This window comes from Gastrolobium bilobum, unplaced genomic scaffold (genome assembly GCF_033153095.1).
Source record: "Gastrolobium bilobum isolate Gb01-03AN ecotype WA unplaced genomic scaffold, APGP_CSIRO_Gbil_v1 utg4431, whole genome shotgun sequence".
NCBI classification, from domain to species: Eukaryota; Viridiplantae; Streptophyta; class Magnoliopsida; order Fabales; family Fabaceae; genus Gastrolobium; species Gastrolobium bilobum.
This window is the reverse complement of record NW_026899844.1, coordinates 174,080-191,911: the sequence shown is the minus strand read 5'-3', so window position 1 is coordinate 191,911 and position 17,832 is coordinate 174,080. Positions and strand designations below refer to the sequence as shown.

Below are 17,832 nucleotides of genomic sequence, written 5' to 3'. Positions count from 1 at the left end.
AACAGTAAAAAATTACGTCCTATATTGTTAGTCATGTCAACCCCGAGAACCCCAACATGATATGTAGAGAAAATTCAATGGGGGCCGGGTTGAAAATTTAACCATATACCTCAGCGGTTCGTTTCATTTTTTCATTCATTCTTTCTTTCTTTACAAAGCTCGGAGGGTGATGAACAGAAGAAACACAAAAACGCATTGCTGGTAGTAGAGTGATACTATAATCAAAAGGATCACGTAGAACTCACCAGGAAGATAGAAGGTTACATATACAGCTGCATATACCGCCAGGAGGGCCTGGAGGTGGACCCCAAGGTGGAGGCATTTCTTTCAGTCCTCTATTTTTATTTTTCTTTCTTCACTTCACTGTGAATGTGATTTCTAGCCTCTTCCAATTCCAACATTTATAATAATTATAAACTTGGGTAACTAAGTACTCGGGAAGGTTCTAACACCGAGTAAAGTAGGACTAGTAAGTAAAAGATTTTCTGGCAGATGGCGTTTCTTATCTCAATATGAACTACCGTTCTTCTGCGCTCCAACCAAAAAGTCAACAACAAAGAAATTAAAAGTATCCGTTCCAATATTTATGAGTTCCTTTGGTTCTATTAAATGCTTTACTATTTATATCCTTGGCTTATTTAGTGTTTGTACACGTATTAAATGATTCTAGCTGGTGGGAAAATCTTGGACGGATAGAAGAAATCTTGTTCTTTCTTTCTCATCTCCTTGTTTAATTTATTTTTACATCATGCTTTTATTATAACCCAAACAAGGCTAACATTAGTAATGAGTCACAATGACAGCTATATTTGGCCTTTTTATTGCCAATAACCAAATTACTGGCTTCTAGCTATCGCAATCACATGAAAATGAGAGAAAACAAAGGGTGATTGATTCATGCAAAGCAGAAGCCAGTTAGAGGACCACTACTGATTTGGAGTTTAAATCCATTTGGGTAATTAAGAATAAGGTCTTGTGTCGCGTACATATTTGTCAAGAATCTGTTAGGTATCAACATTACAGAGAGAGGAAATGATATACAACAAATAACAACCACCAAGTTTATTATTCAGATATCTTTTTTTTTTTTTGTATACATCAGTCTTCTTTATATCACTGTTTACAATCAAAGACTATGTAACAAATTAGCCAACTTAGTAACCGTGACTCTAATTGCAACTCATATAACACGTGATATAACAAGTAACCCTAAGCTATATAGTCCCTTAGCCTACTTGAATGCTGCCTTTCTCTGTAGACACCCTTCTCTAAACAGAATCTATGGATGCAAACTGATAAAAACTTTCCAAGAATTACTTTTGATATTTGAGAGAGGTATTTAATTTCATATGTCAATACAGAGAAAAGATTATAGAATGAGAAGGCATCAGAACTGGTTTAAGATGACTTCCTATGTCAGGGAAGTCATACTTGTATATGAAGCTTTCATTTCATTGATGAAAGTTTTTCCAGACTTTGGCATAGGTGTTTGGATGAGAATTGAAAAATTATATTTTGTTTAACATGGTTGTTTATGCAAGGGTAATGTTGCGTACAAGAATTGCTTTCATCCCATACTCGCTAGCCGGGTTAAACAAGAAGTGAAGTGATTTTTAACATGACAGTTTAGTTAGTGTCTAAGAATCTTACGAGTCATTTACAAGAAAGAAACCTTACTTTAGTCGCTTCCAATTCGGGGGTTGTAATACACAGGTTAGGCCATATAACCCGCGATTGAATAAACTTGACCTCTAAGACATTTAATAGATTCTTTATAGGAAATAATCTAAACTATTGAGGTTACTTGTTCTATTTTGTCCTTCAGTTATTCCCCACACCGTTATGGGTTAAGCTTGGTGGTTGAACATTTGAACCCGTTCTACTTACTTTTCTATTTCACTTTTCATTCATATATTTGGCTAAAAATTGTGAACTATGCAAAATTATTATGTATATCTCTCCTATATTCGAGTTGTGTGAGTGCTACATATGATTATTGGCTGATATTCCCAATTGAAGCTTGTTTAGTCGTCTGATTAATTAGTAGAAACTTTCGCTAGAGAATATTGCAATGTAAAAATATTCTACCGACGCTAGAGAATAATATATTGGCTCAACACCCAGATCGAACTTGTAGAAACTTCTGCTACACCTGCTTTGGATCAAACTTCTAAACCATTCAAAATTATATTTGGTTCAAATGCTTAGGTTTTGGTTACAAATTTTGTACGTGAAGTTGTACTGTTGGAGACCAAAAGTTTTAAACCCAATAGATAGGATTTTCCTTTATTGTGGTTCGATAGAATTGCAAGGATCGTGGTATATTGCAATTTGATATGGAAAATCATTAGAATTTGATGGACTATTATATTTGTTTGAAATGTCAATTCAACAAGTAGGGGATCGTTATTTTTATTTAAATGCCAACAATATATCATCGGATAATTCAACTGTGTCAAGATTATGTTATTACATCAAACAAAAATGCTTTCATAACAGAGCTGTGATCAATTATTACATTACATAGCATAATAGAAGCAAAACAGTGGCAACTTGGGAAACTCATGGAGGCCCAGGTGGACCGGGAGGCCCAAGTGGTCCAGGAGGCCCAGGTGGACCAAATGGACCCCCAAAGCAATCTTGTAGCAGCCAGCAACAGCACAAAAAGTTCAGACTGTCCATTATCCGTGGAAGGAAAAAATATATTAGCTTTATGGCAAATAATTAATTAAATAGAAAAATGTAAATATATTTCCTCAAACACTTTTTTTTTCATTTTTGATTTGTATGAATATCCAATGTAGGGAAACACATCCAACACCTAATCCGCATTACTTAACAAATCACCAGTCTAAAAATAATCCTTGACCATTTCATACTATTATTTTCTAATTAATTTTGTGTGAAAAACATATGATTTCACTGATTATCATTTTTTAAAAATAAATAACTTACAAACGTTAGAACAAAAAATATTCTTTATCTACTTTTCTTTCACCTATTTCTTCTCTGTTTAACCAATCTCTCTCTAGTGTCTACTCTCTTCATCATTCTTATATTTTTCAATTTTCTATTTAAAAAAAGAAAAAATATTTTCTCATGTTGCATGAGAATTCAATTATCATGTTGTGACATTTCGATTTGCGTGCAATTTTTTTTTAATAAATGTGGGATCCAGTAGTTGAGTCACAACATGAAAATTTAAGAAAATCAAAACCCATAAAAAAAAAATGGTTTTAGTGCTTATAATAAGAATAAGAAGTATGCAATTATCCTTTGCGAATAATATGGATACTCTATACCCGATAACAAGATCCAAGTTTACTTACCAAGAACTAATGATATCGCAAAACCCACCGAAGAGTCCTGGGCCTGGTGGGCCTGGTGGACCCCAACCAGGGGGGCCTCCTGGACCTGGACCGCCGGGTCCCATTTTATAAGCCTATAGCTTTTTTGAACCGAACCTTTGGCAATGTCTTCAAGTCCTCGCAAAAGAGATGTATATGAAGCTGAAAATGAAAATGAAACTGAGGAAGGATTGCTCAGTTCCTTTGGAAATTTATAGTACACAACGGGAATATGCTTAGGCTAGAAGCATCTATATATCTAGCTGTTCACGTTCACCCTCCTCCCAACTAATCTTCCAGTTCAATTCAACCTAACATTCAAACCAGCTTCTGTCAGTAAACCAACCCTCTTTGCTTTTGTGCATCTCATTCTCATTGCATAGACTTTCCAGCCGAAGGTTGTTCCTTAATTGTTATAATTTTAGAAATTTCAAAAAGAAAATTCTTTGAATGAAATATGGTGATCTATTTCCCTTTAAGCTTGATTAAGTTCAAATCTCATCGAAAGATAAGTGTATTTGATGGTTAGTTGGTTACAATGAAACACATTCGTCACGAGTTAAAAAAATAAATAATAATGCTTCAAAACAACTGCTATTTATTTTTCCTTTGAACAAGAAAATATATCCATTTTGATTTTGAAAATCTCATTTTTTTTTTAAATCTTAATCACACTATAATTTTCGATCCTACAAATTGACAAGTTCAAATGCCAGACCAATTTCAGCAAGTTTTATAAACTAATTTTACTTGCAATCTGTTGTACTCAAATACACTTCAAATTTGATATTACCATTTATAGTTTGAGACTAAACATTCGCTCTCTAACTGTTACTAGTTCCTTTCCTTCTAACTTCAAATTGCTGAAAAGCTTTCAACAGGTTTTTCTATATTTAATTCTCTCTTAATATGCTGCTATTTGCAACATAAAATTTTAGTATTTATGCCTAAAAAATGGGGTTAAAAAAAGCAAAGAAGTTATAATCACAGCCGAACTTTCGAGTTCTCGCAAAAATTAAAAGAAACAGTCTAAATAAAGTACTTGAGATTAAAAAAAGAAAAAAAAGCCTGCAATAACTGCCAATTGTGGTTCTGTTATGCTGCAGAGAACTATACATATACTACAAATAAAGAAAGAACCTCTGCATACAATAAGTCCGATTCACATGTTGCTAAGAGGAAACAGAGGAACCAAGGAAGGACATAAAATATTGTACTCACACTCTTTCTCATTTTGTAAAGGTTGCAGGGGAAGAAATGGTCTCGCACCCCGAGTTAGCAAATAAAATCTTTTCAGTATGAGGTCACTCCTGTACACAAAACCTTCCCTGAGCACAGAATAATATCACATGAAGGCTGCCAACCCCACAACATCTCCTTCATTGGCTTTGGACTCTGGAGCATTGGCTGAGCTGCGTGGTCTCACTGACAGCAGAAACATCAGAGGTTAACAAATTTGAATTATTACCAGCAAAATAGATATATCCTAATAACATAGTTGAGAAGCATAACAGTATAGGGAAAACTACTACATTGATCGGAATCCTCAAGTCTTATTTATGTTATCACACAATTACTACCAAAAATTGAGCAGCTTTTACAGTCTACAACGCTTCATCAATTCAACTGCCCATATGCCAAACAGTACTTTCCAAAAGTTGGAGTAAAATAGGAAAAGTATAGAAGTTATTGCTTACTTGAAACATTTGTAATGATGTTTACACTTTTCTGAGCTGCAAGTGCTTTTAATTTGTTACCAGTTGCTAATAGAAGCAAGCTTTTCATGAGCTGCTTTTGTTCCCTTGGACTGGATGTTTTCGTTAAAGACTCCTCAAAAGCAAGTAAATCATGAGGGGTAATAAAGGGAAGAGACAGCAAAACCTAAAAAAGAGTAATAAAACATATTACTTAATAGCAAATCCTCTTCAATGCAATAAGAGAAAAAAAAACTAAGTCAACCCACCCCCACAACCTCTTTTTCTCTCCTTCCAAAAAAAAAAAAAAAAAGAAAAAAAGGGAAAGAAAGAAAGAAAACAACTAACCTGCCTGGGAGCTTGGTGTCGATCACAAAGATATACAAATATTTCACGGCAGATGGCAACTAGATCAGCACTGATCATTGCATTTGATTCAAGGGCTAAACCTTGAATAATGGAAGTAAAAAGATCTCTACAAACATATTCTACAAGTTCCGTATGATTTGTTACAATTGAAAGAACTACCAACACAGAGCAATAAGAAGAAATTTTTGTCACAGCATCACCATCTGTCCATGTAAAAGCTTCTAAGCACATACGTAGTGTTGGAAGGGCCAGGCCTTCATGCTTTAGAAGGAAACTGTCACATATAAGACTTATGAGAAAAAAAGAAGCTCACAAACTATGGTTACAAAATGCGAAAGAAGATCACATATAAGATGAAACATATTCCATAACAATTAGAAAGCATACCCGACCATAGAGCATGATGCAACTGTATCCAAGCTTTTCAGAGAAGACATGTCTATACGAAAAACATGCCCAGACTGTTCCAAAGAAGGGAGTCCAGTATTAAGAGGAGGAGAAGCAATGGCAGAGAGGAGTGAACACATCTCACGTGTAAGATCCCTCAGGAGCTTTTCCTCCATCACTTCCACTTTCAAGTCTGATCCACTAAGAACGCCTTGAACATCTGGAACCTTTGCTCTACCATCTTGTAGAAGACTTGACCATGAACAGCTGAGAGCTTGTTGAGCATGGACAAATAATGGGTGTAGAAGCTTTTCCAGCCAAATCTCCCACATATCCAAAGGACAATTTTTTACCAACGGAATCAAAGTGGAATGAACAAGCTGCCTCATATGCCTGAACTCCATTGACTGTATATTCTCTATTAGGGCAACAGCAACAGAGTGCACATCCAAGTATTTGAAAAATGAATCCCCAATGGTTGTTGACAAGCCCAATACATTATATCTATCCATATAAACCAAGGATTTAGTAATGAAATGGAAATGTACATAAAGAACAATAAAGATGTCGTGGATACCAAATTTTCTTCCTTTTAACAGGAAGTTTATTTGGTCCTTTTCAGAGGTTTGGTGCAAAAACAAGATTGTAGGCTTCACCAATCGTATTTGGGACAACAGATTTTAAATTATACATGAATAATAAAAATTGGATATGTATACTTACCCACTGTCTCTGATGCCTTTCAACCAATTTCGTTTATCTGATTCAATTGGTTCGGCATATCCTTCCTTACTCATGTCAACATTAGATCCATCCGGGAAAGTCAATGAACCCTTCGGCAATTTTAGGTTCCCTTCCCCAAGAAGACTGAGCTTCTCAACATCACTCATGGTCATTGCAGCTTTGATCTCTCCAGGTAAAGCTTGACTTATAGATGGAGACCAAAGGGAATGTATACAGCGAAGTAGCTGGAAATTAAGAACATGCCACACTTTTTAATAGAAAGTACTTAAAGACAAAGATCAAAAGTATAGTGACTATTTTGTTGTAAAATACTAGAGGAAACGCAACATGGCCAGCCTCTTAAGGGCAGTATACATACTTTCAAGAGAGGAGTCAGCATCCATGATACATGAGGGGCCATTGGATTTAAAGGTGTTGAATTTGGTGTCAAGCTGTTTTCTGAATTCCAATTAGCTTTCTTCAACCCACTCCTCTTAAGTGCCCTCTCGAAGAATGTCACGGTGTGAAAAATTGACCACATAACTGACGTTTCTGAGCATAACAGAACCAAACCGTGGGGATCAGACAAATATTTATCCTGCCACTCCAATTGAGTCCATTCTTGGCTCAAAGGTTCTAGTAACCACGCCAAAACTTCTTGCTGCTGTTGAATCCTGTGTCAAATTAAGCAATAACAAGTAAGAAAAGGTTAAATAATATTAACAGGGTATTTAACCAAAATGTAAAATAAAATTAACAGAATCATCTGTTTTGTTTGATCATTACCCAGCAGAAGAAGCCATAACAAGAAAAGCTTCGCCTAGAATATTATGCTCTCCCCTATGCAAACGACCCTCCCTTTGCAAACATGCCATGGTATCAGCAATGCCCTATATAAAATTGTAAAAGTAAATGAAAACTATCTCCTCCCAAACAATACTCTGGGCTTTGGGATTGGGGCACTTTCAACTTGAGCATATATGAAGTGTCCAAAGATGAACCCCAGACTGGAGAAAACAAAGCTAAACCAATTCTAGAAGTATAATGATTCAAGGAATGAAGAATGAATAGAGTTCTTGACATAATGGTTCCTCTCCAGGTAGAGAGATCAAAATTAATGAGCCATTGATGTTTCCTGACAATCATTGCAACAGTGGGCTGATACTAACATCTAAATATCAATAGCAGTATAGCGCATAGTAGATAATAGCCTTCGAGATACATTTAGTAAGAATTGAGCAGTATCTGTGTTGTATATAAAAATAATGGACAGGAGAACCTTTTTCAGATATAACCTTAATTTCTCTTATATACTCTGTGCATGTAAGTGCTCATACAAATAATTTGAAGCCAAACTTTTATACAGATTATTTCAAATAAGCACAATAAAGAATGTTAATATGCAAAAATATATTATGATTAATGAACTCTTGGCTTTCTTGTCGAACTAAAAGTCAACTTCTGGCCACAATAAATCTAAATTTTTAAAATTAGGTCAAATTAATATCTATTAGAGATGTGCTCGTGTGAAGCAATCTCTGATAGAGAAACTGATAACTAGCCTGTTACTTTTAGCTTGTAAGACAAGTTTATTATAAAATTACAGCTGTTATAATCAGTTCGAAGTCAGTTACTACAAATAAAAGATTAGGCTCCTATAAGTGTAAGAACTCATGTCTGAGTTCATCAGAATGGAAATAATACATTCAAACTTCAGAGAATTCTCTCTGTCATTTTCCCTCGCTCATGATCTGATTCTTTCATGGTATCTAGAGCATGAGATCCAGACCATGGCTTCATCAGTAAACCTATTCCAGAATGACAGTGAATCACATGCTCATTGTACACCGAATCTGGCAGCAGCTCTGTTGTTATGAACACATAAATGGCTTCTGAATTTTGAGAGAGAGAGATGAGGAAAATAGAGAAAGGAAAGGAGAAGGAATACTTTGGTAGTGTTCATTGAATACACGGTCTCCTTTTAACACCACTTCCAGTAACATAGTTTGTATCATAAACTAGACCCTCTTCACCCATGTCTTTATCAATGAGTTTTGCTGCCCGTTAACTTCACCCAAGCTGGAATTGCCACTTTGCGAATTGGGCCATGGCCCAATGTCCCTTCTATTTGTCTTAGTGAGTTGGTTCCAGATGAGAATTATTTTCTTTTTAATACATAATCCAACTTTTCTTGTCCCAAAGACTTCTATATGTTCCTTTTGGGCTTGGCCCATTATGTCAAGACAGCATCCCAATTTTTGTAATTCTCATGTGCCCTTTCCTCTTTCTCCTTCCCACTCATGATGCTCCTGGTGGCAGCAGCCATCTGTAATTGCCCCTTGTCTCCCATTCTCCCATCAACTGTCACACAAGGAGCTGGGTCTCGCAGTTCTAGGGAAGGCAACCTAGTGCGTGAGTTCACTGCTAAAGATCCATCTGCCTACACGGACGAATCTGCATCTGGCTGGCAGTGGCAGGAGGCTGACCAGACTTTTCGAAACCCTTAGTTTTATAGCCATTGTTACTTTGACACATCAAAATAACTAGAGATATCAAAGATACCATAGCTAATGCAGCACGACCCGTTTTATAGCTTATTTGTTATAGTTGAAATAAGGGAAAATACTAAATATTATTTTATCAATTGTCATGTACAACCAGCTACAATATATAAAGCCAAATGGGAAAAAAGCCCTAATAATTACTTTCATAATTTAAGGCTTAGGCTAAAAATAGGGAAATAATCAGGAGAAATCAAACATAGAATAAGGGAAACTAATCTAGCCAATACAAAGGGAAATAAATCAGAAATAATTACAACATATACGCACCAATATTTACAACACTTATAATCACTTTAAGCTGGCTTATATAAGATTAATTCATAAATAGATCAAGGTTAGTTGAATTGCATAACTAGCTTTCTCCTTCTCTATAAATTTTATATATAAGGTCATTCCTCTCCATATATAACTGTCTGGTTCAGGTAGACAAGAGTCAGTTCCCATTTATTTGGCATGACCAGTTAACTACAATTTTTCAACAATTGGCGTTTAAAGCATGTACCTTCATATGAGGCAAAATGCTTTTGTCGGCAGCTTTCGCTATACGAATAAATGATGTACAAATCTGCAACCTTGCATGTCGCACAGGCATATCCTACCAAGAGAATATATAGATTTTAACCTGCCAGAGAATTTCTCAATAATTGAAAGTAAAGCCAAAAAGGGGTTGTTGAAGGAACCTTGGTTACAAAGGGAAGGGATGTTAGAAGTTCAAATAGTTTATTGATAACGCTGCCAACTGCATCTGGGAAATATTTCAAAAAGGGGCCCATTGCATCCAAATAGTGACCAAGTACTACTACAAGTGAAGGCTCTGTCCATTTCAAGGAAATGAATTGTTGAAGTAAACCTTCAAGACACAGTAACAAGAATCATTAAGGAGGTCCAACTAAAACAAACCTAAAATCAACAAAAATATGGAAAGTTAACTAAAATAACCTTCAAATGTTCTACATAATGCAAACTGAACTTCACCATTCGCCTTGGCAAAATCATTTGATCCATCAAAAACTGTATTCACAACATTCTCTAAAGCTAACTGCATGCTTTCCATCACAGCTAAGTCCTACAGTGAGAAAAGCAGAACCCATTACGGACAATTACACATAAGCATGAAATGATGATGAGGAGGAGCAGACAACTTTAGAGATTAAATTATCAACAATGTAACAGTAGATTGAAAATTTGAATAGAAGGTATTTAAACCTGAGTTGGCGCTGGTGAAATCAAGAGCCTCTTGATAACTGTATCAATTTTTTCAGAAACTTTAGCAGCAGCTATTAGCGGTTTGTAAGAAGAAACAAACTTAATCAGCTCCAACTGTTTTAAGAAACCATTCATCAGTCAAAAATATTTCCAAAAGGTTAATTTGAATTAAAACTAAAAGGAAAATGAAGAAAAGAAGTAGGATGTAAACAAGAGAAAAATAAATGATTAAGATAACAAGGCAGAATATTTGAGTATACTGATACTAGACCTACGAGTGCCTTATTATGCAAAACTTTTAAACTATTATATGCTCCCTCTCTCTGTGTATTTCTCACATCCTTTCTCTAACATGCAGGAATGGTCTGGGATTAAAAAGTCAAAATATTCATTTTCGCAATTTTATTTCTCTGTATCTTTTCAATTCTAAATGTCCAACATTTAAGGAATATTTCAAAACCATAAGTGTTCTAATACCTTATGCAGTAGAAGACTCCTCAATCAATGCAAAATAAAAGTTTCCTTTAGATTTATAAAAATCAACAGAACATTGCAAGCAATGAGCACAACTTCCAAGTACTATTGTAGAACTTCAAATATGAACAAATTCCGTAACAATAGGAACCTCCTTATAATACATTCTATGACAGAAATATTTCCTATGAACAGATGGGAAAAGAATCATATACATGATAGACAATATTATCTGACTTCATATATGCACGTGAGACATACCAGCCTAGAACGATACTGGCTGAATTCACCCTTGCCCTCAAAATCGTCACTCCATAACTCTAATACCCCTAAAGAAAGTGCAGTTTCATGCAGAATCTTTTCTCTCTTGAGCATGCGAGGGAAAGTTGTATCCAAAATTGCACCACAAAAATCATCATTCACAAAGCTTAGAGCCTTTTTCTTAGCATTTTCAACCTCTCCGGAACCTGAGCTACCAACAGCTGAACTGTCAGCAGCTGAATGTGTGGAAACTTTTGGCTTTGACATTAAATCCCTCATTAACGCCTGCAAGTAAACATTTGAGGCAAGAAATGGGAGATATGACCATTTGATACACAGTATTGACTAGGAAAACCACCAGATAGTACTTTTGTACAACATTCCAACATACCAGCCAGAAGTGCAGGGATTGAAAATGAATTGCAAACTTGAAATGTTGGAAAAATCCCAGCATCTGGAGAAAAATAAAAGAGAAAATGAATGGGGTAAAGTAAAATTCAAGACAAACACATGTTCATGTAAAATAGTAGTAAATTAAAACAAGAAATTATGACAAAATTGGCAAAGAGAAACCAAAACCACAACTAATATATGTTATCTTAAGAGAAGTCTTTCGTTCACCAAGCTGCTTAAATGTTACAGTGTTACTATATAACTAATTACCAGTTCTAGGTAAAGAGGAAGTATGGTGCTATCTCCAGCAATACTTGGCAAGTTAGAAGAACCCAGTGACATCATACTTTCACATATATATTCAGCAAATTCATATTCACCCTCATCTATAGACCCGGGACCAGAACCAGATCTGTACAAAAATTCTCTAGACATTTTCATCAATATTTGAAAGATGCTGCTCATAGCTTGGTCAAATTCAGAAGAAGTTGCATCAATGGGTCTCTTCCTACAATCACAATTCAGAGTAACCCATTGTATTATTGATCAATGAAAATGAAAAGATAATATTATTAGAATGTATCAATCATTACAGAAGTATAATGCATACCTTGGGGAGACAAGTTTGAAAAACTCACAAGCATGAAGACGGAAATCTGGAGCAGAAAGTAGGAAACCGCAACTGTTCGGAGTTGAATGAAAGACATGGCAGGAAGAAAGAGAAAACCAGCGCACAATTATATACCAAGGCTATTGCATTGTGCTAGATAATAAAGGAGAAAAATACACACCCATTAATGATGCCAGAATTAGCGAGATCGGACAATGGAGCCCACTCAGCATATGCATTTACTGCATTTAAAGTGGCTGTTACAGTTGCAGCATGCAGTTTGGCAATGTCCATCTCTTTTCTACCAGCTTCATTTAATGCAGCTGAAAAGTGCCTTTCTAGTAACTGCATCAAGCATCACAAAATTAACAATAATTCTTAGCAAAGAGCTTGTAACAAGGTTTAGTGCTGAGATGTACAGTGTATAATAGTGGCAAAATTTCAGGCAATGATTGAGTTAGCCCACGCAAAAGTAGCCTTCTGCGATCACCTGAATACATCAATATTGTAAGTAAGAAGGGTATACGACATTTCATAAACAGAGAAGTCACTCAAGACCATATATATGTGCATTATTGACAAGTGTTAAAGTCATATTCTGCTGGTGTATGTTGTAGTGTTGAGTGGGGCTTTTAAGTTTCGTACTTCCCTTGAATAAAACCTAGTTTATATGTATATTACGCACACAGGGGTCCTAACAAATCACTAAGTTAATGCATCGCATTACATACGTCAATTATCTTCCTCTTTCCATATATTCCCTGTCCTTCCCTCTCTCTCTCTCTCTCTCTCTCTCCAAACACACACTTTTTTTGTGGTAGCAAGCGAGATAATATTGAGACAGACTGAAAACATTTCAGAAAGACATGCAATAAACAAGCCATACTAACATGTCCCCTTGCATTGCTTATTAATGAAAAAATTTATTAATATTGGGTGTCCAAAATTTTCACTAGAAAAATTCATATTTCTCCATTGACTAAGTGAAATAGATTTACAAAATTGGAATAAGTACGAATTTTTCACTCAATTTGCATGCATGAGCCAAGCTCATACACCATTGTGAGAAAGCTCAAGACATTATAAACCTTCTAGGTCTTCATTGTGAACGGTAATGTCCTCAGGAAGCCACCGCAGCATCATTGAAACCAACTCAGCCTGATATGTAATTGTGAATCATAAACAAATAAAATTAGTAAGTCTTTTAAAATGGAATCAACTCAAGCACCAAAATTAATGCAAGTACGGAAACATGAAATTTACATGTATTGGACCCTTGCTGGATAGAGAAACCACAGATGGAAGCATTTCTTGCCATAGATTAACACCCTCTCTTCTAACTATCTGTGAAAGAACCACCAAACCAAATATAGTTTATGCAAAGCAAAACCGCAATTGTGACAGAGAAAGAAGCAATGTAAATTAAAATGAAAAGCATCCTGTTGAACACCTCAGCAACAAGGGCAGCTGTCTGGCTTTTAAGAGCCCACTCTTCACAAGGATCTGCAATCTCAGACATCAAATCAACAGAGAGATTTGCAAAGTTCTTGCGCTCTATAGGGCTTAGTTCCTCCCACCTTAAACGCACCAAATGCTGTATACAGGTATGGTTTTATATAAGGCACAAGGATAAATAACTAAATAGACTTATCAGTAAAAGCAAGATAAATTCCCTCGAAAAGTAAGTAGTGACAGCAATATGAACATGAACCTGCAGCATTTTAAAAGCATGTAACCGGATTTCAGATGACCAATTCCTTTTTACCAAAAGGAATGCTGTATTTGCTAACGTCTGTATATCACCTGTCTTGATCTGAAGAAATTTTAAATAGATTAGTCTTGGGTGGACGTCAAATAATAAAGCATGACTATCAATCACCAAAAAGTAGCAATATTGATTGAATAGTTAGTAGTTCAAATGATGTGACAGAAATTACTATAAGAATATGATAACGGAAAAGATATTAAACTATACAAGCTGCTTCCAAAAACAAAAAAATAAATATAATAAACCACTCCCATGAAACCGGACCTGCAAGGATAGAGGTGAGAGAAATCTCTAGCAATTTTGCAAAGAAGCTATTTACTGGAATTGGAATTGAACGCGCGACCTTTCGGTCACAGAGGAGCAACCTTACCACCGCTCCACGTTTGCCTTCTTTTTCAAAAACCAAAAAATAAAAAAAATAAACAAATAACTGCCAAGTAAACTCAATTATGTTATTTTCCCTGATGAAAAAGACTTATGCGCAGAACCTTCTCGGTCTATCCTTTATTATATCTTAAATTGCAAAAAAAAAAAAAAAAAAATCAGTTTTAAAAAAAATTCAAATGAAGCAGTCAATTCTTACAGCACAATTGAGGACACTATGAAAATAACCTAAAATTACATAAAAGTCTATGCGGGAAATTTTTAGAAGCTGGAAAAGATGTATGCTAAGCAGGCTTAAAGAGGAATTTCTGCTACTCAGTCCGGACACTGCATAATCTATGACTGTCTGTCACTAACATAAGTATATCTAAAGAGTGCATGGAAGCATATTTTGCCGTTGCTGTTGTTGTTGTTGTGCTCTTGGAGAGACAGAAAACAAAAAATTCATCGGTTGATTGACAGAGAGACTACCTCTAGTGTGAGTGTGATGGATTGCCAGCGGCAAAGTGAATATACATACAGCGATAAGTTGCGTGGTTTATGCTCATTAGGGTTTCTTGTGTATAAAGATTTCAGTTATTCCTAAAAACATTAAAAAAATGCAAGCACAGAATATGAAATTTCACAAAAAAAAAAGTGCAGAAATAGCCTCTGATCTGATGGATGAACGGATTGATAAAACATGAGTAATGAGTTTCCCTACGCAAAGCAACAAAAAAAAGGAAAAAAAGATAAGAGATTACTGAATCGAGATAAGCGAGTGCGGCTTTTCGTGCTCCGGGAGGAGTTGCCCAGTGAATTGCGGTGGCGATAGCTTGAGCCACATTGTTGGCATCGACGTTGCCACTAACACCATCATCCATTTTTAACTGCTTCTTCTTCTGCTTCTTCTTCTATTGTTAATGTTAAGAAACAAAGAGAAAGAGGAAAAGAAAGAGAGAGAGAGAGAGAGAGGAATTCTCTTTTTGTCAATATAAAGTCTCAGTTGGGTTGCGTTCAGTCCACAGTCACACTGCTCACACCTCAGTTTTTATCTTGGGTGACCCTTCTCTTGTTGTGTGCCTTTTTTCTTTCAACTTTTTTTTTTTTCAGTATAGAATTTTTTTTTTTCCTTTCCGGTGCTTTTGTCTTGAAGAGAATTTTTTATATGTCATTTAAAATTAAGTAATCTTTTTTATGATCAAATTGTCATGTATGATGATACAAAGCATACAATTCGTAAAGAAAAATCAGAAAATAAATGCGTGGTCTGTTTATTAAAATCAAAGCACCCGAATACCTCTGTATTTATTCTGATAATACAAGCGTGATCTCAATATTTAATTATAATAAGAGTGTTTAATTCTTTCTATAAAAGTACACTATTTTATAATTATAAATAGTATAAATATTATTTCCAAAAAAAAATAGTATAAATATCTTAGTATTATCCTTTCATCTCTCCCGTAAAGTATTAGGGATTTGATTTTTTTTTTTTTTTTGGAAATAGGGATTTGATTTTCTTATATTACAAAATAATTGAATTTTAATGTTGTGACTCAACTAGTGGTGAATTCCACATTTATTAAAAAAAATTGCACATAAATCAAATGATCACAATATCATACAAGAAAATATTTTTCCAAAGTATTATTATATAATTAGATAGTCTGAGACATTTTACATTATATTCGGATTATGGTTTCCACCGTATAGTTTTGGTACCAATTTTAAGATTATAAAAATTGGAAAAAGTGTGCGTCTTTTAAAAGGGACATATTTAAGTTTTTTTAAGAGAAAAATAAATATAAAGAGATGAGACTTACATATTTATTTTTATATTATTATTTTTTTAGTGGTACTCATACTTATTTATGTCTATCTCTCTCTTAAAAAAATTTAAATTTATGTCCTTTAAAATGATACATATTTTTCTCATAAATATTATGTATGAATGGCATATTAAAACTATATATCCCCTATTTTTGTAATCTTAAATAATAAATATATGACATTAAGAGTTGTGGAGGGGTTTTTTTACTGTATTGTTGTATTTTTTAAAAAAATATTATTTAATTCATTTTCTAAAATATATTTTAAATTAGTACGATTAATTTCACACGTTAATCATATGCGATTTAATGTGTCCTATACATTATCTGTATAAAACTTTTTAATTCTCTTGCATTGTGAAAATCTCAGTCTCGCACGGTAAATTACGAGACTCTGGTACATTTATTGGACAGATGTTGACATTAAACTGATGAACATATAAAATTGATCATATTAATCTAAACTATTTTTGAAAAATAACTTAAATAAACAATTAAATAACTTAGTATGTAAAAAAAAATAGAGTTTTAAGGTCTGTTTGACTATGTTTTGATTTTTTTGATTCTTAATAAAACTATTTTGAAGAATAATTAATGAAATTGATGTTTTTAATATTTTTTTGAGCTTTATTTTTTCTAAAGTTATTTTAGAAAAATTTGTCTAATATTTACCGAAATGATGTCGTTTTGGGACAAAAAATTATGGTGTATTTGTAATTTTAATTTATTTCAGGATTATAATAGTCTTTGTTATTCTAATTTTTTAATATTCCAACCTCGAAACTACATCATTTTAGTGAATATTAGACAAATTTTTCTAAAATAATTTTAGAAACTTTATTTCCCATTTTTTGTTTTAAAAGTTAAAATCAAAACACAAAACAAAAATAACTCAGATATATTCTCTACATTTGATTCTAAAACAAAAAAATAGTTATAATTTTTATAACTATTTTTACAAAATAGATTGTATCAAACAAATTTTTTTGATTTTCAAAATTAAAAATTATTTTTCAAAACATAATTATGTAATTATTTTTATTTAATAAAATAAACTGCTATAATGGAATAATTTACTTATTTCATTTTATAAAGAATATACATATTTATCTTCTTTAAAATAATATATCATGTCTTAAAAAAGGCTATTTAGAAAATAAATCATCGGCATGTACCAAAAAATAAAATAAAATAAACCATGATTCTATTTTTACAAAGCCTGGCTTACAAGATTAGGAGTCGGTCGTATTATTTATTTTAATTAAAATAAAAAAGAATTATTTAGATAATTTTAATTAATAAATTAATATTATTTATTTTATTTTAAATTCTTGATAGATATTAAAAATGGAATAGACTTAAATAGACTAAAAGATTTACTCAAGGTCTTTTGATTTCTAAATATAAGTTAAACTAGACTTATAATTTAGCTTACATCAAATTAATAAATTAGGTTACTCAAAGTATTTTACATAAACCTAATAAATATGTGGATACCAATGAAAGCTACTGAGCCTTTAGGATATAATTTTTACTAAATATATTTATTTTAAATAAATTAAAATAAAGTTTCATTGTTATATTTAATAATATTGGCTGGCACGGAATATTATATTTTCACACAATATGTACTTTTCTTAAATAAAAAAATCGACTCTTTTAAAGTTATTCCTTTATTTAAAAAAAACCAAATTATTGGATATTTTAAACAAAAGGGACAATAATAATTAATAATAGGTATTAATAAATGAACAATTTGGTTGAAAATATTATAAATTTATTATGAATACACTAAACGGATAAGATATTGCGCGTACCTTTTTTTATGTCTACTCTACCCA

General features: G+C 33.5%; 1 protein-coding gene across 2 annotated transcripts; it reads right to left on the bottom strand.

The window, feature by feature from the left end:
- Positions 1-4,429: 4,429 nt before the first annotated feature.
- Positions 4,430-15,153, bottom strand: LOC133293850 (protein HASTY 1). 2 transcript variants are annotated; one of them, XM_061492465.1, is made up of 22 exons: positions 14,924-15,153; positions 13,740-13,841; positions 13,479-13,622; positions 13,292-13,372; positions 13,117-13,186; positions 12,448-12,518; positions 12,210-12,373; positions 12,029-12,100; positions 11,689-11,926; positions 11,417-11,479; positions 11,026-11,310; positions 10,291-10,404; positions 10,024-10,150; positions 9,765-9,934; positions 9,587-9,679; positions 7,307-7,410; positions 6,900-7,194; positions 6,521-6,765; positions 5,798-6,301; positions 5,390-5,684; positions 5,045-5,228; positions 4,430-4,772 (listed from the first exon to the last, which is right to left on the bottom strand). In XM_061492465.1, the coding sequence occupies exons 1-22, from the start codon at positions 15,041-15,043 to the stop codon at positions 4,693-4,695; spliced, it is 3,621 nt and encodes a 1,206-aa protein (XP_061348449.1). In that variant the 5' UTR covers positions 15,044-15,153; the 3' UTR covers positions 4,430-4,692. The 2 variants fall into 2 exon arrangements, with proteins under 2 accessions (XP_061348449.1, XP_061348450.1); XM_061492466.1 differs by lacking the exons at positions 13,740-13,841; positions 14,924-15,153 and having other exon boundaries at positions 13,292-13,368; positions 13,479-13,516.
- Positions 15,154-17,832: the final 2,679 nt, after the last annotated feature.